The sequence below is a fragment of the Lissotriton vulgaris genome, chromosome 11, assembly GCF_964263255.1.
Source record: "Lissotriton vulgaris chromosome 11, aLisVul1.2, whole genome shotgun sequence".
Classification (NCBI taxonomy): Eukaryota; Metazoa; Chordata; class Amphibia; order Caudata; family Salamandridae; genus Lissotriton; species Lissotriton vulgaris.
This window is the reverse complement of record NC_141699.1, coordinates 254,802,182-254,828,207: the sequence shown is the minus strand read 5'-3', so window position 1 is coordinate 254,828,207 and position 26,026 is coordinate 254,802,182. Positions and strand designations below refer to the sequence as shown.

General features: G+C 46.3%; 1 protein-coding gene across 1 annotated transcript in view; it reads right to left on the bottom strand.

The window, feature by feature from the left end:
- The window catches only part of INPP5J (inositol polyphosphate-5-phosphatase J), a 182,110-nt gene that overhangs the window by 60,553 nt on the left and 95,531 nt on the right, over positions 1-26,026 (bottom strand). Inside the window, exons 6-7 of the mRNA XM_086943176.1 lie at positions 6,921-7,096; positions 3,180-3,291 (exon numbers count right to left, since the gene is read on the bottom strand). Of these exons, the coding sequence (XP_086799302.1) occupies positions 3,180-3,291; positions 6,921-7,096 (288 nt within the window). The remainder of the gene's footprint in view (positions 1-3,179; positions 3,292-6,920; positions 7,097-26,026) is intronic.

Below are 26,026 nucleotides of genomic sequence, written 5' to 3'. Positions count from 1 at the left end.
TATGTATAGGTGTTCATAGGAATGTGGTCGTCGTTGATATGCGGCGTTAATGAGAGCACTGGGGGGTCGAACCAGTGTGTATACCCACAGGATTGTGGCTTGAGTAAATGAGAGCACTAGGTGGTTGAACTAGTGTGTAAGTTTCGCAGGATCGCGAACGGTTTGGAAAAGGGAGCATTGGGTTCTGCAGGCCCGTGTGTAGACGCACCAGATTGTGTGTCAGATCTGCCCTAGGGTAGAACGGTCTGGGTCAGGGTGGCCGCGAGACCAACTGATGTAAATAAGTGTGGTGTAGGGTATGGATATCCCTAGTAATCAGTGAGTATTCTTAGTATCCCTATAGATTTAGTGGTGTTTTTGATAATATGAGCTTGTATATTGCGAGTTCCCCATCCTCAGGTAGGTACCAGGTGCCTGGATAGGTGGTCCTGAGGACGGAAGGTGAGTATGTTTTGGCTGGGTCACAGGGCCCCTGGGGGCTGATCCCACCTACTCAGAAAATCCAGCCATTACAACCCCTCCCTCTCGATGACCAGACAAGTCAACGCCGTCTCATCATCATCATGCTTCAACACCCTGCGCATGCTCCATAAGATCTTCTGATGGATCCCCACCGAAACCAGGAAAACGGTCACCCAGGCACTCGTCACAGCCAAACTTCAGAAAAGACTTCAGCGCATCCAGAATGCCTCCACACGACTCGTCTTGGACGTCCCCCGACAGAGCCACATCTCCGGCTACCTGAGAGACCTGCACTGGCTCCCCGTCAGCAAGAGGATCACGTTTAGGCTCCTCAACCACGCACACAAGGCCCTCCACGACCTGGGCCCCAAACTCCTCAACAACCACCTGACCTTCTACATGCCCACCCGCCAGCTACGATCGACCAGCCTCGCCCTCGCCGCCGTACCAGCATTCGCAAAGCCACCGCCGGGGGAAGATCCTTCTCCTACCTGGCAGCCAAGACATGGAACTCCCTCCCCCTCCACCTCCCGCTGACCTAGGATCACCTTTCCTTCAGGAAACTCCTCAAGACCTGGCTCTTCGAGCAGTATGAGACCCCTCCCCCCCAGCGCCTTGAGACCCTACCGGGTGAGTAGCGTGCTATACAAATGTCCATGATTGATTGATTGATTGAGTATAGGAGTACATACTTATCCTGCCACTGTGTAGAGGAGGGTACTCTGACCCTGTTCCTCTACCGACACACCCTCACCTTACCCATTCTTTATAGCGATGGTCTATAAACCGAGCATTGGCTATGAAAGAGCAGGTCCTGGCCACTACGGGCATCTGTTACCATATTATCCTCTTGTGGCAAGGAGGACCCTGGTCCAAGCACTTATAACAAGCAGATTGGATTACAGCAACGCGTTACTCGCCTCTGCCAATGAGACATTACTAGCCAAATTGCAAGTTGTCCAGAATATAGCTACCTGTCTCATCGGCAACCTTCCTTTGGGCCCTGCTTCTACACCGTTACTAAGATCTTTACATTGGCTGCCAGTCAAGAAAGTAATTCTTTTTTAAATTTGTTGTCTTACTCATAAAGTACTGTTAGGCAAAGGCCCCAGCTACCTAATCTCTAATCTATAACATCACTGTCCAGCTAGACGCCTCGGATCAAGTGACAAAGCATAGCTCGCTGTCCCACATATAACAAATTCTAATATGGGAGGAAAGTATTTTTCCTACCTAGCCCCTATGTACTGGAACATGTTACCTTACCACATTATCATTTCCAACGGCTGCGGGACGCCAGGAATCCACGGATCGGAACGCCCGCAGGTTGATGTTAACGCTACATCCAAGACAGCTTTCGCTTCAAAGATACCGCTGAGGGAGCAGCTTTATTAACCGCGTTCCCTTGTATATTTACCAACCGAGCCAACTATTTTTCGTTTTAAAGAAATTCACAAAAGCAACGAGCCCCATATCAAGGAAGAGCCGTTCTGCTGCATAAGTGGTTGTATGCTTTAGCACTGACATCGATTGGTTGCCGTTTTAAATATTTCCCTTCACACACTGAATTGACCAGCATTAGTATTTTGGTTGGATGGTTTAATATAACCAAAAGGAACTAAACCCCACATCCGTCCATACGATTAGGAACGGAGCGTTCCCCTGTGTTCCAGCCATCACTTGGAACTACGTAGTATTTTCAACTTTTTGATTTTATATGTGGCTCCTGAAGAAGGCGTTCTTGGTAATACGCCGAAACGCGCGTCGAAGATTATATTTGTTTGCCACTGTTTTATGAACTTACAATTAACTATGTTATTGACAATTTTACCTTGTGTGTAGATTATTGTTTTTTATGATTAGAATAGGTTGAATGTATTTGTTTTTGTATTTGAATGTTTTTATTCGGAGTATATATACTTAATAAAAAACAAAATTTTGTACTTTTTAATTGATTGTTGTGCCTTCCACATGTTGTTCTCTCCCTGGTGATATCAATTCAGATGCCTTTTTTCATACTGTCTAATTTCCCTGTATAACATATTCTGTTACACAAACAGGGGGTCCTTGTTTTTTTCGTCCACCTTACCACATGTGCACATGTTCTGACTATCTGAAATTCAGGAAACTGCCCAACACCGAATTTTTTGATCCAGTTTTTGCTTTGCCGCCGATCCTCCTGTGCGCGTAGATACCCCTCTCGGGGTGAATCGCACACGATATAAATTAAAATAACAAAAACCTACTAAGCTCACTGACACACCTGGACCGCATGCTTAAGGGGAAACACTTTGCTACCTGTTTCTGATTTTTAGGAATAATCAAAAAGTGATCTTTACAGCGCTAAAGCGCGTCTGTAGACATTCTGCATGCCCAGTGCATTGATGTCCTACGCAAGACCCAGAGTAGTGCTGTGATTGTGTTTTGTCTCCAGGAGTGACACTGAAGCAAAAGGAGAGTGGCTATTTCGTTTAAGCATTAGATGCTGGTGTACGGATGGGTAGAGTGTGTGAGTGCAGTGAGACCTATGCAGGTAGTGTTTGCGTGTCATGTGTATATGGCAGACTCCTCAAACCGTGTCGCTGCAGACATGTGGCCCCACATACACCTGTGTTTAAGAAAAACATTAGAATGGATGAAGTCATGCAAGGATGTTTCTGTGGTTTAATTATGCAGAAAACCATGTACCAAGTATTTGCAGGGTGAGATCATCTTACCTGGTCCTTCTCCAAGAGTAACCCCAACTTGTTGTTATCAATGGCGTATTTCACAAAGTGCATATCAAAGTCTTCAATACGAAAGTTCAAGTCCCCAAACCAGAAAACGACACTGGAGGAAGAAAGGAGATCGATGAGGACAGAGGAGTGGCAGGGAGACAGCCCCATCACCCTGCCCCATCTGCTGAAGTAGCTCGACTCTTGTGGTATGGTACATGTGCATGCATTATGTGGATCCAGCCTGCAGCTTACTGAGCACAAGATCTTTCAATCAGGAGGAAGATGTGAGGAAGATAAAAGGGAAGGGGCGGTATCTACGTGTGCATTGTGGGTTCACGTGGGACGGGCATCTACTCGGCCTTAAGTCGCCCCTCGTGTGATCAATACGAGTCCTAATCTTAGCATAATTCCATGCAGCACTTATGGTGCACAAAGCATAGGGCAACTGCTCAGTGGGTCCCCACTTGGCCCAAGAATTATCTGTGAAAGGATAGCTTAAGCGACGTTTAGGGGATCCCTACTAAACTTTGTAAGAGGGGAGCACATCATAGTACATTATGCCTCTGGGTCAACTCTCACGCTCTCCAGCAAAGCGGGGCAGAGAGTCTCAGCAAAAAGCTCCATTGTGACTAATGATGCCATCTGCCCTGGTCTGAGCAGAACCATTTTGGCTGGTCTGCTCAAGCAAACACCTTCCCCACAAGATCCCATATCATTTTCAGGAGTGGGTAACTCTTTATTGTGAGTGTCTACTGTGACACGGTCTGCAGCGCTGGACCCAGGCTACAAGGAAGGCTGGAGGTCTTCTAAGGATTGCTACGATAATTTGTCGGTTTGCTGTTGAGGAGGAATGATGCCCAGTGGTAGGCTGTTAGAGTCCTGGGCGAAACACCTATTTTTAATCGAGATGTACTTCTGGAAAGGTTTCCCAAAGACGCCAGCAGAGCGTTGGGCTTGCTCGCAATGCTTGCTTATGGGGTAGATTGTAGAACTTTGTCCACGACTGCTGCCCGGCTCTGAATGCTATAGTTGAGTGTGATAGGCTTAAACTAAACCCGCCAAACTCAATTCGATGGTTAATGGCAAGCTGTTCCCAAAATGAGTAAACACTGTGTAAAGAGCTGGTCAGCCGTGTGGACAAGCATGGTAGCTTCTTGTGCCATGGCTCCTCATTGCCTGTGTAGGAGTCCTTTCAGCCACAATTAGGAAGTTATCTAAAGGAGGGGGTAAAGTGTATCCCTGCAGCTCAGGAATTACAATGAAATACCCTCTCTCGGTCCCATCAGCTTTGCTCAATTTCTGTTAGCATTTCCAGCAAAGGTTGTCCAATTAGAGGCCACTGTACCTAATTAGGCAAAGCGCGTTGTCATTTTATCAATTTCAGGTACATTGATGGCAAACTACTATGACATGAGCTCTCAACAGCTGCACCAGAGTGGAAGATATATATAGCTGCAGATGCCAGGATGATCTGTGTCTTGCAGATTACCCAGTCAGGAGAAGGGGCCTGGGAGAGATCTAAATGGATTGAAATGTAGGCAGGTAGCAAGCCGAGAACTGGGGCTGCCAGATTCCAAGCCATTATTGGGGATGCAGAACTAGAGACCCTAATACATGACAATGGATGCATTATACTTGACTACCAAGTAGGAGGGGGATCGATAGGCAATCATGGCAGATTGCCTATCGATTTCAGGGTAACAACGCAATAACAAAGCAAGCAAAACTTTGAGAAGGATGGAAAACATAGGATGGGGATTAACAATCAGAAGCAAATGGATTTACAACACACGTATTAGTAAGGCTCGCCGGAAGTATAATGTGGATTTTAGTCGGGATTGGTTCAGGTGGACACTAAAGAGTCCTGCAACAGGTACAGTCTGAATCCCATGTCTTTTGTGAGAAGAGCTAGGAATGGAAACATGTAGAGCCATGTGTGGAAAGGTGGTTCTAGCACGTGATTTTCTAATCATGTCTCTCACGTTCTCTAGCACAAGAGGAAAGCACATGAAATATGTTAAAGAAGTCATAGTATCAGACAAGAGAGAACAAGACCCAGAGGGGACTGAGATAGAAATCCATCTCCCAAATGCCAGTGTCTCTGAAAGGCAGTAAGGTCTGAAGCAGAAATAGGTACACTCGATGTACGCCTAGCATGAGACCAACTCTTCATTTACTCCATCAGAGTAGCATGAGCACCAACCGAACTGGAAAGGTCACTTCTACCAAAATAGGTAATGAATAAATGAAAGTGCCTTTCAATGTAAGCTGTATTTCACTCCATAAAATATACATACACATCCCTATAGACAATCCATTATATTGAAATGCTCACTATTAAAAATAACATTACTGAAATTTCAATTACTAAGAATGCAAATACATTGAAATTCCAACTACTGAGAATACTGCTACATTGACTAAGCTAAGCACAATGGTAAGTGCACTGAGAATACTGCTACATTGACTAAGCTAAGCACAATGGTAAGTGCACTGAGAATACTGCAATATTGACTAAGCTAAGCACAATGATAAGTGCACTGAGACTGCTATATTGACTAAGCTAAGCACAATGATAAGTGCACTGAGACTGCTATATTGACTAAGCTAAGCCCAATGGTAAGTGCACTGAGACTGCTATATTGACTAAGCTAAGCACAATGGTAAGTGCACTGAGACTGCTATATTGACTAAGCTAAGCCCAATGATAAGTGCACTGAGACTGCTATATTGACTAAGCTAAGCACAATGGTAAGTATACTAACCTTGAGCTTAACGTTCAAACCTAAAACCTAATTTTACTCTAATCTCGAATCACCAAATTGAATTCTAAGCATTACCCTAACTCTCAACATAGCATTATTAACCATAAATTATACCCTAAGCCTAAATTTAACCTAAGGCTAAGTCTCCTCAACTAAAGAATCCTCATCCTAATCCCAAACCTATCTCTTGCCCTTATCCCTTGACCAAATCCTAAACCAAAGCCTTAGTCATCCCTTATCCCAAACCAAAGCTTAATTCAAACCATATCCCTGCCCATTCTAAACCTAGCTCCCCACTTACCTAAACCCTAACCCTAAGCTTAACAATGCTCCTTAGACTAGCCCTAATTCTAACTCTTACCCTTCTGATTATCTAATTATTCCTAGTGATATTCTTAGTTGTAGTAATTGGGAAGTTGTAGCATCAATGTAATGATACATTCATGTCACGGATTCTCAATAGTGCAGGTGCACCTCCAGTGTGAGCAGGTTTCGCAAAGCCTCACCATGTATTAAAGAAAAACAATCGAATGAGCACTAGGGGGAAACTGGTATTAAAGAGATAGTTGGGATATCACACAGGTGGAATAATGGGCATCAGAGAAGGGCCTTGCACAATGCGCTCTACTTCTCAATACCTATTTTGTCGTTTTGATTTAAAGGGGCATCCTACTGAAGGATATCTCCATAGACCGCAAAACGCAACAAAGCATCATCAATAAAGGACCAGTGTGCAATCTTTATTGTTGATGATGCAGACCTGGATAAAGAGAATTGAACCTTTTTTCACTTATGACGAAGGTGTCTCAGAGAGTAGCACCATGCAGTAGGTCGTGAGGAATAGTGTTTATGGATTAAGATAGTAGAACAGAAAGATGGTAGTCAGTGTCGGAGGATGAGAGCCACGAGTGATGACCATGATGACTTGCATATGTATAGACGAGCAGACGAGGGTAAGGAGACATAAGTTACCTACTCGTGGTCAAGGACACCATTGGCCAAGGGACCTTCAAACTGCTGCAGCTGAAGGATGCTCCCAAAATTTTCCATGCGTTGCTCTGAGTTCTCCATGTGAGCTGGTAAATGGCAGTTCAGGAAGCACACCATGTGACCAAATAGAGACATGCGCACACTGACTCCACCCTTATTGCCCTAGAGAGAGAGAAAGCAAATCCTGTTCAAAGTGTCATTGTGCATTGAACCTCTCTGTAAGGTAATCCATTTTTTGAGCAGTTTTTTTGCTTAGGACTGCTGGTAATATGGCAGCCGCAGGAGCTTTAAAAAGTGGGTTAAAAAGCTAAACCACATATGCTCTATTTAAATGCATAAGTGTTTTCTGCTCTCTATGTTGGCATATCTGTGAGGTTGCTGTTAATGCCAAGGACTCCTGAGCAGTTTCAAAGTGCAGATATGGGGTTCAGGTCTGATGTAAATATTTTTCTCATGTGAACTTAAAAATGTAACATGTACAGTTTAGAAGTGTATGCTTTTTCAGAAGCCGTGCTACAGGAGCCTCTAACTGTTGAATGATAGCAATGCCAAGATTTACTACATTTTACACAGCGCAATGTAGCAAAGGCACTTCCTGTGTTGCGTCAAACGGACAGAGCAGGAATAAGCCATATTTAACAGGAAACGTTGCATTCCTGCTCTCCCTCTGCGCTGGCGCACTGAGTGCCGTCTAGCATCTACGCTCGCACTCTTGCACCCTGGTGCAAGGGTGCTTACGTCACAGGCCGGATTGTTTTTGCGCAGGAAGGGACAACTTCCTCCACAAAAACAATCATCAGAGGCTATTTCCTCTTTTTATGTGTACTGCAGAATACAGAACACGTAGAAAGAGGAAATAATAAGGAAAAATAAGCATATTTCTAGTTGTTACACCTCTGTTGGGATGTTGTACCATTTTAACACATTCCCAGGTTCATTATGTTTAGTAAATGTGTGAATGAGCCAAAATCTATGAGTGGATGCGTGTGAACGGCCACACTCCACCCACGAAACGCCTTCCCAATGCAGAGTAACACCAGGAAGTGACTTGCACTGCCTTGTGTCAGTCTAGATTTACTAAGCTACGCAGAGCCACACAAGATGGCTTTGCATGGCTTAGTAAATCTGACTTAGGGCTTGCGTTGCCTTGCGCATCGCCGCCAGGTTTCAGATTGCTATGTGTGACATTTTCATAACTTCAGTGTAATTATGAGTGACATTTCAACGAGTATGAGTGACACTTTCTTGTGAGCAAAATCATACAATGAAGGCAAGGGAAATATAAATATCAGAAATGACACCCTTTTGAGCAACAAGAAACTCTGTGAAAATCTGAAAACTGCTGCAAAGTACCAGAAATGGAAGGGCACTAACGTAGTGCCCTTGCGACCTGATCATGCTGGTAAACAGATGTGTAACCTTGAATGTAAACAAGTTTTACAGAGGCAGTACTTTATTAAAGCTCTATGCACATACAAACAGTCAAATAGATAAGATAATACTACTGGATGCAACAGATCAAACAGGATTTGCGAGGGCCCAGCACGGATTTCAGCTGCCTGCCCAATGTAGCTTGTGTAGCAACCAGTATTTCGTTTGGGCCAGCTGCGGTGTTACTTTGTTTTTTGAGGCTGATGACCATAGTCTGGCTTTGGCTGCTTCGGTGAGCGGGTTAATGTATGCCTGCTCCCGGAATGCTAGCGTCTTGTTGTTGAGCGTTGTAGTGCGCGGGGTGATGAGTTTGTAGATGTGCGCTGTCTGGTGTCCTACTTTGTTTAGGTTCTGTGCGTACTGTAATATTGAGGGTTTTTCTTTCGAGAGGTTGGCTCTGGTGATTGCTGTTTTGGTGCTGAGAAAGGTGTAGAAGTCTGTGTTGTGCAGTGTGTGTGTCTGCTGCAGCGTCTCAAAAGTGAGTGGGTTGTTGTTAAACGCTAGTTGTGACGGTGTTGTGATCCCTTTGCTACACCACCCCTCATTCATTAGTACGGCCCCTCTGTATGTTATTCTGGGGTTGTGCCCCAAGGATTCCCACTTGGAATTTTTGATGCTGACTTCCAGTTCTTTGTCCACTCTGTGAAGGGCTGTCATGGTTTTCCTTATGAGGGCGTTTTTTGTTTCTGGGTGTTTGCTGGCTGTTAGAGCCATTAGTGGGTTTGCCCCCCCCAAGATGTTCCTCTCCACCTCCATCCATACTGGTGAGTAGTCTGGAGTGGGGGAGATCCAGTGTATGCCTTGTTTTGCAAGGCAATCCGTTTGGAAAGCCTTGTAATTAGTTAGGTTGAGCCCTCCTAGTTCCTTCTTCAGTCTTAGTTTTGAGAGGCTTATTCTGGCTCTTTTACCCTCCCATAGGAATGTGTTGAGTGCCTTGTCTAACTTGCAGTGGAAGTCCGCAGTTAGTGTGAGCGGTAGCATGCACAGCAGGTAGTTTAGCATGGGTGTGATCATCATTTTTATAGTTTCTACGCGACCCCACCAGCTTATGTATCTCGGGCTCCATTCCTCCAGTTTGCCTTTCAGTTTTTTAAGCATAACTTCCTCGTTGTTTGCTAGCGTTGTCATTAGGTTTCTGTCGAACTGTGAGCAGGCTGAGACTGAGCAGTACACTTCAAGGCTCAGAATGATGACACGCTTGCCTCTAAAAGAACATTAAATATAAATTAGGAGATACCAGAGTAAGTAACTGTAGTCTGAGAGAGAGCGCGGCGGTACAGACCAGCCGCGACGACTCCCCTGGCAGCATCCGCGGTCCGGGACTCAACTCGCTTGGCAATCATGAGGCTGCAGTGCAGGCTGCTGAGGCCCAACTACTCTGGCGTCAGCCGTGGTTCAGGGGCAGCCAGGTCATGTCCTGATCCTGATGCCTGATGGTGTGAACAGCGGCGGACGGTTCTGCCAAACTTTAAACTGTCTCATCTGCTGCCCGCTCACGCCGCGGGCAGTCAGCCAAAGTGTCCTGGCTGTCTCAGAAGCAGCCATTGGGGCAATCATTACAGACTCCCATGACGTCACGTGAATCTCAATGAAACTGTCAGGTGTATGATGTACATTGCAGCCAGAGCGTGCTGACCCAGCCCCCAAGCCTGCCGCAGCAGGGTGTGTGCGGGCGCTGCCAGCTTTTGCTCAGTCAGTACTAATTAGCAGCGCTCAGATTTCGTTGAGGCACTATAAATGTGTGACTTCACATTTCAGTACCATGATGGTGGTGAGATGCGTTAGTCTAATGCCTGATGATTGGTACTTGGCAGGGCTGCTTGTGTCACCTTGCGTGAAGCTAGAGCAACACAAGCCCTTAGTAAATCTGGGCCATAATGTCCGAGTTTTGACCCATCGAAGCTATTCCAACCAAATATGAAATATGTATGTCAAGAAACCTGATAAGATTCAAATATAATTTGCTAACAATGCTTACTGCAGCTATGAGTTATGAAAAATATGCCACCTGAACTCAGATGAGCACTTCTCAAATGCATACACATCTGTCTGAGATCACACTTCTTGCTTAATGGTTGGGTAGTTGAACCTGCCATCTCTTACTTCAAAGATCTAGAAACACAAACAAAACAAGATGGGATAAGGTTTGGGGTGGGATTAAGTGACAGGAGTAACCTCCACATGGACGACCCATGGGTCAACCACCTTAGGTTTTGATGCAATGAACTCCTGGATAGTTTTGTCACCCCAAAGCATGCACCATAAAGGAAATACATCACACATTTGTGAAATATGAGTACATTTCCATGTGGCTTTATTTTGCTCTGCCTGCTAGAGAAGTGAAGACTGTCTTAAGCTCTCTTTGGAGTTCTGCAGTTTTTCCATGGTTGTATTGTGCTAGATTCCAGCTGACCCACAGGACTAATGGGGTTCAGCTCCTTCCAGTGCAGCCCATTTCAGCCATTGTAACTTCTCTCCTCTAGCTGCAACATGCAGAAGGTCCTGAAGGCAGGAAGACACCAACTATGTGTAAGAATTATAAAGGACTATTTAAATTTGAAGACTTCTCCAGTTTATCTTGTGGGAGTACCCTCCTGAGGTTGGAGGGTGCAGTAAGTTTTAAGAAGAAAGGAAGCAAATCTGTTACCTGCAGCGGCGGATGCAACAAACTCGAGGAGTACTCTCCTGGCCTCGCTACTTGGGCGATAATGCAGCCTATATAGCTACTGTTTTATGGCCCGGCACCATTGGGCCTGGTATTTTGGAATGAATTGTGATTAAGCTGACTCTTTCTATGTATCAGCCCTGAAGAAGTAGAGGTATCACATGCCTATCGATGAAACACGTGTTGGCTGAACTGTTTAATGCTGGCTGAGTAATTCTACTCTTGTTGGAATTTTTCACTGGCTGTGTGAACTTCAACTACTTCCATGTGAAGATTTATGAATAACACCTCCTTTGACTCAAACAGATGAATTGGATTAAAGTGGACTTTACAGTATCTACTGATTGGTTGAATAACTGACTTTTCTTAACTCTTGCGTGTTCGGATTAGTTTGATAATACAGATTGCCCCTTTTTTGAGGGACATATTAGGTTTGCTTTGGTAACCGACCCTTTTTTCCCTTGAGCACCATTCAAAGATACTCTTGGGCTTTACTTTCCCCATACGTAAGTCCAAAGTCTGAAAGTAGAGTTGTGTGACACCTCTTTCAGCTGGAAACCATGGACGATCCCGCTAACTTGTTCTCCTGTCCTGAAAGCATTGTCAAACATGACTATATATGGTAAAACAGAACTTCTTGGCTCCTAACACTGTTGACAGTGAAGGGTTCGAATTACAGAAACCGGTGGTCCATGCCTACTGACTGGCTAAAACGGTCTCTTTAATGGAGCCTTATCTGACCCGGGTACACAATATGTACATCTGTAGCTTCTAACTAGGTTCAGAAGGAACCTTCTTTAGCAATTAATCAGTTTTCCCAAGGGTTGGGTTTCACAGGGTACCCTTGGTCACTGCGAGTGTAACAATTCTTCAGCCCAGACTGTGGCCCATTATGTTTTGTTCTGTTCTTTTCATACTCTCCCAACGAAAAAATATTTAATACCCATTTTAACAGCTCACAATTTCAATCAAGTCAAGCCTGCTTGGCGGTTCCTCCGTATGTTGAGAGATGTTAAAACCTGCTTAAATGTGGGCTTTTTCTTAAGCAGCATTGTTAAACTACAAGAGGCTTGGCCCTAATTTAAACACAACTTTTATTTTTTACTTGTGATTGATGCTTGTAATTTGCTTTTGAACTGGTCTTGCCATGCCCATTTGTTATTCTAGGCTAACGTTTTTGTATGATTATGCATTATGCTCTCTTCTCCCTTCCATGAAGAGGCTGTTTTTAACAGATGGAGACTGTAAATCCAGTATGGGAAGATAGTTCAATCTTTCAGGCAAATTGGCAGTGGGGCAACGATTTATCTTGTATTAGGGCTATGCATTTTACCTTTTTATCTCAATCTTGTGTACTATTTTAAATTTGATGATATGCTATGAATATTTTTATCTGATCTTATGTATTTTTTATGGTTACATGTGTTTTAACCAAATAAAGAAATTTACTATTACTGTGGAAGGAAATCTGAGGAGCAAGTTCTGAAGATTTGATAACTTTTTATGCTGTCACCATAAGATATGGATTTGCCACTTTATCACCTTTTTAGCATTTTCAATAGGATAACACTTTATGATTTAACTCGTAATATTCAATTGGCCGAGTTTTCTTTTTTTGTAACTTGCATTCTCTTTATCCAATCTTCTTCATTTGTATGACATTTTTCTTGTTAAATATGTTTTTTAATTTAACTTAATTTTGATATTTTAAGCTCTTCATTTATGTAACACTATTAATATTGTTTTGCCTAATTATTGCTCCTTTGACAAGGCCATTTTCTCTGCGCGAGTCCTCACTGCCTGTGCCAAGTTACTCCAGGTGAAAAGTAGCTTCCTAAAAGAAACCAGTTTACTTTTGTAGGTCAAACCCTGGCTTAGATGAAGTAATTATATCAAGACTATGAATACCACTCTCTTATCATTGGACAAAGGAAGATACAATGGACATACATACAGTAGGTTAAGAGGAGACTACCCTAGGGCACCCATAGCTCAGGTCAGGCTCACACAACGACCTGGCCGGGGAGATCCTGGCGTGACCTTTTTATAAAATGGGTCAGTAGTGAAAGATTTCTCTTAGAAAGTGTTAGCAGGATGCCGGCATGCAGCAACAAAGCATCAACACAGCTAAATTATAATAATTAACAAAGAAAATAATAACAAATAGGTATTTAAGGATTTAGTAAAAATAAAGGATTTAAAACACTTACAACCAAGTAGTCAGTAAAAGAAAAGCTGTTGAAAATGACACGATAGTGCAGAGTATTAGCTCTTGGAGGAAAACCCTTAACATGTTTCCTTTCTAATAGACTAGTACAAAACAAATATGTCCAAAAAAAACAATAAAAGGGTAGCATCTGGATCCTAAATAAGGAGTTTAAAAAGAAGAGGTTGTTTTTAAAGTGTAGCACAAAAAAACCCTTTCATCAAAATATATCTGCTGGCACTTCAGCCAATGACGGGGGAACTCTTCTACTTCCCGAAAATAAATTCTGACTCTAATGGTATTTAATGCATATTTGACGTTGGCATGGTGGGTGAAGACCAGGATTTACAGTCTGGTTTATATGACTAAGCCCTGGACAGACTACAGATCCAAAGAGTGCCACACAATACTCCTGTGCTTAGACAGGGCACAGCAAGACAAGTATTATTATTATTATTATTATTATGTTTCTTGTATAGCGCCTGAATCGACCCCCGAAAGGGTATCTCCGCGCTTGCCTTGGGAACCCGTCCTGGCTTTTCCCTGTGAGATAGCCCCTACAGGGCATCCCCAAGGTGAAAGCCAGGCATCCCGCCGCGGGGGGCCGTTGTGGAGATTAAGCAAGCTTAATGCCCAGAGTTGCAGAGTGTGAACCCATGATTAGGTCAGGCACCGAAGCAGCCAAGCCTCTTGGCTTTCAAAAGTCTGCAACTGCAATTTGCAGATATCCGGTCAATGCCACACTTTATAGCACTGGGGTCTTCCCACAGTATGCAAACCAAAGCAGCAGGCAGGACGTCTCCATTGGTCACAGAATAAAATGGTGACTTGGCTGGTCCACCTATGATAGGCAGATGCAGTCTAACAGGGACCTGTCAGGAATCAGGGCAAATCTTCCAAGTTCCGAGTCTTCGACAAGTTTCAGTGGGCAACAGCAAAGCGCCATCTCGGCTAACATTGGGTGTCGACTGGGGCACTGAACTAGCCTAAATTACAAAAAGCAGATGTTGTTCTTAAATAACCTATGAAATATATAACAACCTAGGCAATTCAATACTTGAAACTCATGGGAAGGTGACAAAAGGAGAAAATAAATTAAAAGTGGCAAAAAAAATTTGTGACAATTTTTTTTGCCACTTTTAATGTATTTCCTTTTTATGCTGTGTTCCCTACTTGAATTGTCAATTTTTTTTTATTGTATTGTGATTTAAATTCATGTTAGTTTAATTTGTGCAATTGGTTTAAAATAATTAAAGAATCAACCTCCTTAATGGTTTTTATCTTCAATTTTTTATGCCACTAATGATTTTTTGGACACATTTGGTATTCTTTTCTCCTTTTGACACCTTCCCATGAGTTTCAAGTATTGAATTGCCTAGGTTGTTATATATTTCATATATTGTGTTTCCCCGCCCTAGGAATTACTGTATTCATATATTCAGGGGGTCCTTGTTACTTATAAATAGTTCTTAAATAACCTCCCACGTTTACAACAGTGACTTCAGCAATGTCGAGTGAGTCCTTCCTGAAAGACAACAAAATCTCATGTCTGACTTCATATGAATTCAACATGGAAGGACGTTCAAAGACAGAATACAAGCTCAGCTGCCCTTGTGTTTTCAGAGTTACTACACTTCAAAGGCAAGGGCAAACATGCCAGAGGAAGGAGTTTGCATGCTGGGTTTGGTAAGTTCTTAATGTTATGGGTGTTTTTACCCAAAGGTTGTGCCCCCCCCCTATTCTTCAAGTTAAGTGGGCTTTCACCCAAAGTCTATGCCCCTCTGTTCTTCACGCAGACAGGCCTTCGCTGAAAGGCTAAGCTCTTCTGTACTTTAACTTACAGCCTTCACAGGGAAGCTATACTCCTTTGCTCTTCAAGTAAAAAAGCTTTTATTGAAAGGCTACCTGCCAATGTTTTTTCCTCAAATTAAGTGGGCCTTCACCCAAAGGCTATACCCCTCTGTTCTGTTCTTCATGTTCAATGGGCCTTAGAAAAACACCATGCCGCTCTGGTTTTCAAGTAAACAGGACTTGCAGAGAGGACATGCTCCTATGTTCTTCACATTAATTGGGACTTCACCAAAATGTTACATTCCTCTATTCTTCATGTAAATAGGCCTTCACTGAAGGGCTATGTGTCTCTGGTCTTTTTTTAAGTAAAGTTGGGGTTTGCCAAAGTATAGGTCCCTCTGTTTAGGGGTCTTCACTGAAGGACGATGCCCCTCTGTTCAAGTTAAGAGGGTGAATTGGCCTTCACCAAAAGTCAGTGCTCCTCTGTGCTTCAAGTTAAGAGAGCCTTTTAAGAAAGGCATTTCCCTCTGTTCTTCAAGTAAAGAGGCCTTCACCACAAGTCTTTGCTCCTCTGTTCTTCATGGTGAGCAGACTTTTCCTGAAAGGTTTTGCCTCTCCGATCTTCGAGTTCTTCCTACTAACCCTTTTTTCACTGATGACGACAGGCTGCATTTTTTAGGTCTTGCCTGAGAAATCGTATGCACTGCTGCTTGAAAGACATTTTGTTATATTGTGGTGGGCTAAGCGCCTGTCCATAGCCTACCATTGGCAGACTTCATTGTCACTCTCAATTGCTTGTTTCCTTGTTATTACTCACCCACTTCACTTACTCTTCTTGTGTTTGCCCCTCCCCTATAGAATGCCTGAAATACTTGTGCCCTTCCATTGCTCGTGTTTCGGGTGCTACTTTTTTCTTTTAGTTGAAGCACTCTGTGAGAGTGCATGTGTTTTCCAGCTTTCTCTCTAATGTGCTTCCCCTGCACTCTGTGTTGCTCTCTCATCTGTGTGCTTCTGCCCCAAACAACTGCTCATGTTGCCTTCTGTCACCCGTGTTCCTCTGTGCACCCCATGTTGTCATCCATTGGCGTGCTTCTGTCCATTCCCTCATTTTGCTCTTGTTCTTCTGTGTGCTACTTTGACCCCTGAATCTCCTCCATGCTGCTCTCCTTCATTTGTGTGTTTCCTATGCCACGTCCTTCATTGTTCCCCCGCATTCCCTAACCCGCTACCCGGACCCCATTAAATATTTAACAAAAACAGTGCCATGACGCAGCCGCTGGGCTGCATCATTTTGTAGGCATATGCAGGTGTGTTTGACACATGCTCGTGCCAATGAAATGTTGCAGCCCTGTAGCCACGTCATCATGCTTATTTTTTCATAGCTTCTTTCCCCTTTCCTTCATGCTGTACAGTATTGTTTTGATGCTGTACAGTTTTTAGAAAAATATAAGAGGAGCCAATATTTCTAAAAGGTTAGACCCATTGGGTTTGCCAATGCTTGTTTTGGCAAGCTTTCAGGTTTCTTTCTCCAAGAGCAAGTCTTAAAACGGGGAAAAAAGGTTGAAACGCCATGTAACCGTTTCACAGCTGCTCCCGCAGCCTCTCCATAATGCATACTTAACGTTAATGTCTAAACTCGAGCCATTCCCATAGGGCACTGGTACTCATAGTACGGCCCGCGGGCCGGTGGAGGCCCGGCAAGCCTTCCCTGGCGGCCCGCCGGACCTTGCAGACATGTAGCCATGTTTTAAAAAAAAATTGTTTACAGTGTCAGCAAACACCTCTGCGGCAGCGCGACTCGGACTGCTGCTCTGTGGGGGCCGGGCGATTCCCTTCGTAGTCAGAGTGGGGCTGCAGGGGGGCTAAGAGGTGACAAAGCCTCATTAACAAACGAATGGTCTTTTGAAGACCCGTGAAGTGCTCCGGTGAGGCTGTGTTTGTGTGTGTGCCTGCCCAGTCTCAGCCCGGGCACACACGGGCAAGGTGGAGGGAGGGAGACAGGGAGGGAAAGGGAGGGAAGGAGAGTGAGGGCGAGGGAGAGTGAGAGCGAGGTAGGGCGAGGAGAGTGAGAGCGAGGTAGGGCGAGGAGAATGAGGGAAAGGGAGAGTGGGGGAGGGAGAGTGAGTGAGGGAAGGAGAGAGTGAGGGAAGGAGAGAGTGAGGGAAGGAGAGGGCGAGAAGAGAGGGAGGGCGAGGGAGAGGGAGGGCGAGGGAGGGAAGGAGGGGGAAGAAGGAGAGAGCGAGGGAAGGAGAGAGCGAGGGAAGAAGAGTGAGGGAGGGAGAGTGAGGGAGGGAGAGTGAGGGAGAAGAGAGTGAGGGAAGGAGAGAGTGAGGGAGAGGGAGAGCGAGGGAAGGAGAAAACGAGGGAAGGAGAGAGTGAGTGAGGGAAGGAGAGAGTGAGGGAAGGAGAGAGGGAGGGAGAGTGAATGAGGGAGAGTGAGGGAAGGAGAGAGTGAGGGAAGGAGTGAGAGTGAGGGAAGAAGAGAGTGAGAGAGTGAGGGAAGGTGAGAGGGAGGGAGAGTGAGGGAAGGAGAGTGAGGGAAGGAGAGAGCGAGGGAAGGAGAGAGTGAGTGAGAGTGAGGGAAGGAGAGGGAAGGAGAGAGAGGGAAGGGGAGAGAGGGAAGGAGGGAGTGGGAAGGAGAGAGCGAGGGAAGGAGAGCGAGGGTGGGAGAGCGAGGGAGGGAGAGCGAGGGAGAGTGAGGGAAGGAGAGAGTGAGGGAAGGAGAGAGTGAGGGAAGGAGAGAGTGAGGGTGAGGAGAGAGTGAGGGCGAGGAGAGAGTGAGGGCGAGGGGAAAGGGAGGGCGAGGGGGGGGGGGGAAGGAGAGAGCGAGGGAAGGAGATAGCGAGGGAAGGAGATAGCGAGGGAAGGAGATAGCGAGGGAGGGAGGGAGGGAGAGGGAGGGAGAGAGTGAGGGAAGGAGAGGGTGAGGGAAGGAGAGAGTGAAGGAGAGTGAGGGAGAGAGAGTGAGGGAGAGAGAGGGAAGGAAAGAGAGGGGAGGAGAGAGAGGGGAGGAGAGAGAGGGAAGGAGAGTGAGGGAAGGAGAGTGAGGGAAGGAGAGTGAGGGAGGGAGGGAGAGGGAGGGAGAGAGTGAGGGAAGGAGAGGGTGAGGGAAGGAGAGAGTGAAGGAGAGTGAGGGAGAGAGAGGGAAGGAAAGAGAGGGGAGGAGAGAGAGGGGAGGAGAGAGAGGGAAGGAGAGAGAGGGAAGGAGAATGAGGTAAGGAGAGTGAGGGAGGGAGGGAGAGGGAGGGAGAGAGTGAGGGAAGGAGAGGGTGAGGGAAGGAGAGAGTGAAGGAGAGTGAGGGAGAGAGAGGGAAGGAAAGAGAGGGAAGGAAAGAGAGGGGAGGAGAGAGAGGGAAGGAGAGTGAGGGAAGGAGAGTGAGGGAAGGAGAGTGAGGGAGGGAGGGAGAGGGAGGGAGAGAGTGAGGGAAGGAGAGGGTGAGGGAAGGAGAGAGTGAAGGAGAGTGAGGGAGAGAGAGGGAAGGAAAGAGAGGGAAGGAAAGAGAGGGGAGGAGAGAGAGGGAAGGAGAGTGAGGGAAGGAGAGTGAGGGAAGGAGAGTGAGGGAGGGAGGGAGAGGGAGGGAGAGAGTGAGGGAAGGAGAGGGTGAGGGAAGGAGAGAGTGAAGGAGAGTGAGGGAGAGAGAGGGAAGGAAAGAGAGGGAAGGAAAGAGAGGGAAGGAAAGAGAGGGGAGGAGAGAGAGGGGAGGAGAGAGAGGGAAGGAGAGTGAGGGAAGGAGAGTGAGGGAAGGAGAGTGAGGGAAGGAGAGTGAGGGAGCCCGCCAAGAGTGAGGGAGCCCGCTAAGAGTAAGGGAGCCCGCTAAGAGTGAGGGAGCCCGCTAAGAGTGAGGGAGCCGCTAAGAGTGAGGGAGGGGACAGAGTGAGGGAGGGAGACAGAGTGAGGGAGGGAGACAGAGTGAGGGAGGGAGAGGGAAACAGAGTGAGGGAGAGGGAAACTGAGGGAGAGGGAAACAGAGTGAGGGAGAGGGCAACTGAGGGATAGGGAAACAGAGTGAGGGAGAGGAAAATTGAGCGAGAGGGAAATAGAGTGAGGGAGAGGGAGACAGAGATGGAGAGGGAGACATAGAGAGTGAGACATTCAGAGTGAGTGAGAGAGGGAGTGAGCGAGAGAGAGGGAGTGAGACATAGGAGAGAGGGAGTGAGACAGAGGGAGAGAGGGAGTGAGACAGTCAGAGTGAGGGAGACAGGTGGAGACAGAGAGACTTAGGGGGAGAGAGAGAGAGAGGGAGGGAGAGAGATTGAGGGAGAGAGAGAAAGAACGAGATATATATATATATATAATATGTGTCGGGTGGCTCAGTGGACGAAGGCGTCTGCTGCAGGGACCTGTGATCAACCTCATAGTAACATATTTTTTGTTGTTGCTCTAGCCCCGCCCCTTCCCCCACTGACCCCGCCCCAACCAGTGCGGCCCTCGGACATAAACCACACTGTAAATTTGGCCCCCGAGAGAAAGTTTGTGAGTACCCATGCCATAGGGGCACGTTAAATGCAGAGCCCAATGTGGCGCGACTCTCACAGTAAGTAAAGCTAACAAGCATCTTCTACAGTCTTTCAGAAAGCAGTGGTACCACAACATCAATCACACGCCTAATGCAGAAGCAGCCTAGGACATCCCAGAGTGTGCTAGGAATGGAAGAGAAGGACAGGTTAAAAAACAACAAATGCAGTTGAGATCAACCCTGATCCTGCCTCAATCCCGCTCATCCCCTCAGAGTAAGGCACAAGGGGCGGTTCCTCCACAATGGCGGAGGGGCGTCTCCCCACTGGCTCAGAGCCAGCACCTGAAAAATAAAATGATGTACTTTCATAGTTTTATTTTTCAGCTGCTGGCTGAGTCAGCATGCAGTAGGGAGGAGCCGGGGCCATGGGAGGGCGCAGGAGAAGTGCTATGTGTACTTCTAAGTGCGCATGTGTGTTTGGCCGGCCGTCTCAGGCTAGTCAAACACACATGCACACTTATATGTCTCTAACCCGGCTGTATTTTCAGCAGGGATGGAGAAACTGCACAGACTAGCTATCCTGGGCGGAGCATAATCTCAGTCCCTCAGGCCAATCCTTACGCTGCTCTCATGGTATGAGAGCAGAGCGGGGATTGCACAGGGAGCCTTTGACGTTGTCCCACTGCCTGCTAGGACAAGAAAGAAAACCGAGGCGAGACGCGGCCGGCAGCTGCAGGTAAGTTTTCCTTTTACATTTTTTTATTATTAATAAACTCCTTCCCCCTCCTGCGCTACCTCCCCCGCATCCATTTCCCCGTCTCACCACTTTTTGTTTGTGGTGGCCGCCACTGTAAGACACCCCTCATCCTCAGAACCCAGAGAATGATACCTTTCATTCTCAGAACCCAGAGTAAGACCCCCCTCATTCTCAGAAGCCACAGTAAGACACCTCTCATTCTCAGACTCCGAGTTATAACGCTCTCATTCTCAGAACCCAGCGTATGTACCCTCTCATTCTCAGCACCCAGAGTAAGACATCTCTCATTCTCAGAACCCAGAGTAAGAAAAATCATTCTTAGAACCCAGAGTAAGACAACTCTCCTTCTCAGCACCCCGAGTAAGACACCTCTCATGCTCAGCACCCCAAGTAAGACACCTCTCATGCTCAGAACCCAGAGTAAGACACCTCTCATGCTCAGAATCCAGAGTAAGACATCTCTCATTCTCAGAACCCAGAGTAAGACACCTCTCATTCTCGGAACCCAGAGTAAGAAACCTCTCATTCTCGGAACCCAGAGTAAGACACCTCTCATTCCCGGAACCCAGAGTAAGACACCTCTCATTCCCGGAACCCAGAGTAAGACACCACTCATTCTCAGCACTCAGAGTAAGACATCTCTCATTCTCAGAACCCAGAGTAAGACACCTCTCATTCTCGGAACCCAGAGTAAGAAACCTCTCATTCTCGGAACCCAGAGTAAGACACCTCTCGTTCTCAGCACCCAGAGTAAGAAAAATCATTCTTAGAACCCAGAGAAAGAAAAATCATTCTTAGAACCCAGAGTAAGTCAACTCTCCTTCTCAGCACCCAGAATAAGACACCTCTCATTCTCGGAACCCAGAGTAAGACATCACTCATTCTCGGAACCCAGAGTAAGACACCACTCATTCTCGGAACCCAGAGTAAGACACCACTCATTCTCGGAACCCAGAGTAAGACACCTCTCATTCTCAGAACCCAGAGTAAGACACCTCTCATTCTCGGAACCCAAAGTAAGACACCTCTCATTCTCAGAACCCAGAGTAAGACACCTTTCATTCTCGGAACCCAAAGTAAGACACCTCTCATTCTCAGAACCCAGAGTAAGACACCTCTCTTTCTCCGAACCCAGAGTAAGACACCTCTCATGCTCAGAACCCAGAGTAAGACACCTCTCATTCTCGGAACCCAAAGTAAGACACCTCTTATTCTCAGAACCCAGAGTAAGACACCTCTCATTCTCGGAACCCAAAGTAAGACACCTCTCATTCTCGGAACCCAGAGTAAGACACCTCTCATTCTCGGAACCCAGAGTAAGACACCTTTCATTCTCAGCACCCAGAGTAAGGCACCTCTCATTCTGAGCACCAAGAATAAGACACCTCTCATTCTCAGAACCCAGAGTAAGACACTGCTCATTCTCGGAACCCAGAGTAAGACACCTCTCATTCCCAGAACCCAGAGTAAGACACCTCTCATTCTCAGAAGCCAGAGTAAGACACCTCTCATGCTCAGAACCCAGAGTAAGACCCCTCTCATTCTCAGAACCCAGAGTAAGACACCTCTCATTCTCAGAACCCAGAGCAAGACACCTCTTATTCTGAGCACCAAGAGTAACACACCTCTCATTCTCAGAACCCAGAGTAAGACATCACTCATTCTCAGAACACAGAGTAAGACATCACTCATTCTCGGAACCCAGAGTAAGACACCACTCATTCTCGGAACCCAGAGTAAGACATCACTCATTCTCGGAACCTAGAGTAAGACACCACTCATTCTCGGAACCCAGAGTAAGACACCACTCATTCCCGGAACCCAGAGTAAGACACCTCTCATGCTCAGAACCCAGAGTAAGACACCTCTCATTCTCGGAACCCAAAGTAAGACACCTCTCATTCTCAGAACCCAGAGTAAGACACCTTACATTCTCGGAACCCAAAGTAAGACACCTCTCATTCTCAGAACCCAGAGTAAGACACCTCTCATTCTCGGAACCCAGAGTAAGACACCTCTCATGCTCAGAACCCAGAGTAAGACACCTCTCATTCTCGGTACCCAAAGTAAGACACCTCTCATTCTCAGAACCCAGAGTAAGACACCTCTCATTCTCGGAACCCAAAGTAAGGCACCTCTCATTCTCGGAACCCAGAGTAAGACACCTCTCATTCTCGGAACCCAAAGTAAGACACCTCTCATTCTCAGAACCCAGAGTAAGACACCTTTCATTCTCAGCACCCAGAGTAAGGCACCTCTCATTCTGAGCACCAAGATTAAGACCCCTCTCATTCTCAGAACCCAGAGTAAGACACCTCTCATTCTCAGAACCCAGAGTAAGGCACCTCTCATTCTGAGCACCAAGAATAAGACACCTCTCATTCTCAGAACCCAGAGTTAGACACTGCTCATTCTTGGAACCTAGAGTAAGACACATCTGCTTCTCAGCACCCAGAGTAAGACACCTCCCATTCCCAGAACCCAGAGTAAGACTCCTTTCATTCTCATCACCCAGAGTAAGACACGTCTCATCCTCAGAACACAGCGTAAGACCCCTGTCATTCTTGGAACCGAGAGTAAGACACCTCTCATTCTCAGCACCTAGAGTAAGACACCTCTTATTCTCAGAACCCAGAGTAAGACACTTCTCATTCTCAGAACCCAGAGTAAGAAACCTCTGCTTCTCAGCACCAAGAGTAAGACACCTCCCATTCCCAGAACCCAGAGTAAGACACCTCTCATTCTCAGAACCCAGAGTAAGACACCTCTTATTCTGAGCACCAAGAGTAACACACCTCTCATTCTCAGAACCCAGAGTAAGACACCTCTCATTCTCGGAACCCAGAGTAAGACACCTCTCATGCTCAGAACCCAGAGTAAGACACCTCTCATTCTCGGTACCCAAAGTAAGACACCTCTCATTCTCAGAACCCAGAGTAAGACACCTCTCATTCTCGGAACCCAAAGTAAGGCACCTCTCATTCTCGGAACCCAGAGTAAGACACCTCTCATTCTCGAAACCCAAAGTAAGACACCTCTCATTCTCAGAACCCAGAGTAAGACACCTTTCATTCTCAGCACCCAGAGTAAGGCACCTCTCATTCTGAGCACCAAGAATAAGACACCTCTCATTCTGTTATGTTATGTTACATACATTTGTAATGCGCACTGCTGCCCCAGCTAAGGGGCGTCCAGGCGCAGAACCCAGAGTAAGACACTGCTCATTCTCGGAACCCAGAGTAAGACACCTCTCATTCCCAGAACCCAGAGTAAGACACCTCTCATTCTCAGAACCCAGAGTAAGACACCTCTCATGCTCAGAACCCAGAGTAAGACCCCTCTCATTCTCAGAACCCAGAGTAAGACACCTCTCATTCTCAGAACCCAGAGTAAGGCACCTCTCATTCTGAGCACCAAGAATAAGACACCTCTCATTCTCAGAACCCAGAGTTAGACACTGCTCATTCTTGGAACCTAGAGTAAGACACATCTGCTTCTCAGCACCCAGAGTAAGACACCTCCCATTCCCAGAACCCAGAGTAAGACTCCTTTCATTCTCATCACCCAGAGTAAGACACGTCTCATTCTCAGAACACAGCGTAAGACCCCTGTCATTCTTGGAACCGAGAGTAAGACACCTCTCATTCTCAGCACCTAGAGTAAGACACCTCTTATTCTCAGAACCCAGAGTAAGACACTTCTCATTCTCAGAACCCAGAGTAAGAAACCTCTGCTTCTCAGCACCAAGAGTAAGACACCTCCCATTCCCAGAACCCAGAGTAAGACTCCTTTCATTCTCAGAACCCAGAGTAAGACCCCTCTCATTCTCAGAACCCAGAGTAAGACACCTCTCATTCTCAGAACCCAGAGTAAGACACCTCTTATTCTGAGCACCAAGAGTAACACACCTCTCATTCTCAGAACCCAGAGTAAGACATCACTCATTCTCGGAACACAGAGTAAGACATCACTCATTCTCGGAACCCAGAGTAAGACATCACTCATTCTCGGAACCCAGAGTAAGACATCACTCATTCTCGGAACCTAGAGTAAGACACCACTCATTCTCGGAACCCAAAGTAAGACACCACTCATTCCCGGAACCCAGAGTAAGACACCTCTCATGCTCAGAACCCAGAATAAGACATCTCTCATGCTCAGAACCCAGAGTAAGACACCTCTCATTCTCAGAACCCAGAGTAAGACACTGCTCATTCCCAGAACCCAGAGTAAGACAACTCTCCTTCTCAGGACCCAGAATAAGACATCTCTCATGCTCAGAACCCAGAGTAAGACACCTCTCATTCTCAGAACCCAGAGTAAGACACCTCTTATTCTGAGCACCAGAAGTAACACACCTCTCATTCTCAGAACCCAGAGTTAGACACTGCTCATTCTTGGAACCTAGAGTAAGACACCTCTCATTCTCGGAACCCAAAGTAAGACACCTCTCATTCTCAGAACCCAGAGTAAGACACCTTACATTCTCGGAACCCAAAGTAAGACACCTCTCATTCTCAGAACCCAGAGTAAGACACCTCTCATTCTCGGAACCCAGAGTAAGACACCTCTCATGCTCAGAACCCAAAGTAAGACACCTCTCATTCTCAGAACCCAGAGTAAGACACCTCTCATTCTCGGAACCCAAAGTAAGACACCTCTCATTCTCGGAACCCAGAGTAAGACACCTCTCATTCTCGGAACCCAAAGTAAGACACCTCTCATTCTCGGAACCCAAAGTAAGACACCTCTCATTCTCAGAACCCAGAGTAAGACACCTTTCATTCTCAGCACCCAGAGTAAGGCACCTCTCATTCTGAGCACCAAGAATAAGAGACCTCTCATTCTCAGAACCCAGAGTAAGACACTGCTCATTCTCGGAACCCAGAGTAAGACACCTCTCATTCCCAGAACCCAGAGTAAGACACCTCTCATTCTCAGAACCCAGAGTAAGACACCTCTCATGCTCAGAACCCAGAGTAAGACCCCTCTCATTCTCAGAACCCAGAGTAAGACACCTCTCATTCTCAGAACCCAGAGTAAGGCACCTCTCATTCTGAGCACCAAGAATAAGACACCTCTCATTCTCAGAACCCAGAGTTAGACACTGCTCATTCTTGGAACCTAGAGTAAGACACATCTGCTTCTCAGCACCCAGAGTAAGACACCTCCCATTCCCAGAACCCAGAGTAAGACTCCTTTCATTCTCATCGCCCAGAGTAAGACACGTCTCATTCTCAGAACACAGCGTAAGACCCCTGTCATTCTTGGAACCGAGAGTAAGACACCTCTCATTCTCAGCACCTAGAGTAAGACACCTCTTATTCTCAGAACCCAGAGTAAGACACCTCTCATTCTCAGAACCCAGAGTAAGAAACCTCTGCTTCTCAGCACCAAGAGTAAGACACCTCCCATTCTCAGAACCCAGAGTAAGACTCCTTTCATTCTCAGAACCCAGAGTAAGAGACCTCTCATTCTGAGCACCAAGAATAAGACACCTCTCATTCTCAGAACCCAGAGTAAGACACTGCTCATTCCCAGAACCCAGAGTAAGACAACTCTCCTTCTCAGGACCCATAATAAGACATCTCTCATGCTCAGAACCCAGAGTAAGACACCTCTCATTCTCAGAACCCACAGTAAGACACCTCTTATTCTGAGCACCAGAAGTAACACACCTCTCATTCTCAGGACCCAGAGTTAGACACTGCTCATTCTTGGAACCTAGAGTAAGACACATCTGCTTCTCAGCACCAAGAGTAAGACACCTCCCATTCCCAGAACC